Consider the following 1,371-nt stretch of genomic DNA (forward strand, 5'->3'; position numbering starts at 1 on the left):
TCTCACTCAAATGTTCGGTGACCGCATGGTGATTGCTAATGCTACCGGTTGCTCCAGTATCTGGGGTGCTCCTTACGGTCCCACTCCTTTCACTACGAGATACGATGGGACTGGTCCCGCCTGGGCAAACAGTCTTTTCGAAGACGCTGCAGAATATGGTATGGGTATGGCTGTGACCACCTCTGTCCGTCGTAAGGCGCTCAAGGCTCGTGTACAGGAACTTCTTCTCGAAGGAAAGGATAGTCCGCTCTCGCCTGAGTTGTACACCCAGTTGAATGAGTGGGTTGAGAACTTCAGGAATCCTTCTGTGTGCGCCGCTCTTTCCAAGTCTCTCCCGCCTCTTCTCAAGGCCGAAGCCAGTAAGGATCCTGCTATTCAGGAGATTCTTGATGTGTCCGATTTGATTCCTAAGATCTCTAACTGGATCATCGGTGGTGATGGTTGGGGTTATGATATCGGTTATGGTGGACTCGATCACGTCATTGCTTCCGGCCAGGACTTGAACGTCTTGGTTTTGGATACTGAGTGCTACGCTAACACTGGTGGTCAGAAGTCCAAGGCTACTCCCATCGGTGCTGTTGCCAAGTTCGCGACCAAGGGTCACGAAGTCGAGAAGAAGAATTTGGCTGAAATGGCTATGGATTATGGCACTGTGTACGTTGCCAGTGTTTCAATGGGTGCCAATTACGATCAGACCTTGAAGGCTTTCTCCGAGGCCGAGGATTATGATGGTTGCTCTGTTATCGTGGCTTACTCTCCCTGCATTGAGCATAAGAACCTTGATGCTATGACCCACACTATGCAGCATCAGGCGACCGTTGCTGCTTCCGGCTACTTCCCGATCTATCGTTATAACCCGATGTTGAAGAGGATGGGCAAGAACCCCTTCGTTCTTGATACCAAGAAGCTCACCATGGGTGTTGATGCTGTCCTCGACAACGAGATGCGTTTCGGTGCCTTGAAGAAGCGTGATGCCGATTTGTACAAGAAATACAGGTCTGAGCTTGATGCTTGGGTCCGTGAACGTTACAGCAAGTACCAGAGATGGGCTGCTTTGGGTCAGGAAGATATCTCTAATGGTGTTCCGCTAACTCTTCTGTACGGCACCGAGACCGGTACTACCGAGGCCTTGGCTTATCGTGTTGCTGAACTGGCCCGTCAGCGTGGTTACGCTGTGAAGGTCATGGAGTGCGATGAGATGGACGTGAGTGAGCTCCCTGAAAACAAGAACCTTATGGTTCTTTGCGCTACTACTGGTGAGGGTACCACTCCTAGGACTGCCCTTCACTTCACTGCGCAGTTGCAGCTTGCTGCTAAGGACAACTCCAATGCTCATCTGGTGGACAGTGTCCAATACGGTGTCTTTGCTTT

General features: G+C 51.0%; 1 protein-coding gene across 1 annotated transcript; it reads left to right on the forward strand.

Moving 5' to 3' along the window:
• Window positions 1–10: 10 nt before the first annotated feature.
• On the forward strand, window positions 11–1,339 carry Pmar_PMAR021499 (conserved hypothetical protein; the record flags this gene model as incomplete). The annotated part of the gene is made up of 1 exon (XM_002787258.1): window positions 11–1,339. A coding segment is annotated over one exon (1,329 nt), but the record flags the coding sequence as incomplete, so codon positions are not given.
• Between the last annotated feature and the right edge of the window lie 32 nt (window positions 1,340–1,371).

The sequence above is a fragment of the Perkinsus marinus genome (assembly GCF_000006405.1).
Source record: "Perkinsus marinus ATCC 50983 genomic scaffold scf_1104296929500, whole genome shotgun sequence".
Taxonomy (NCBI): Eukaryota; Perkinsozoa; order Perkinsida; family Perkinsidae; genus Perkinsus; species Perkinsus marinus.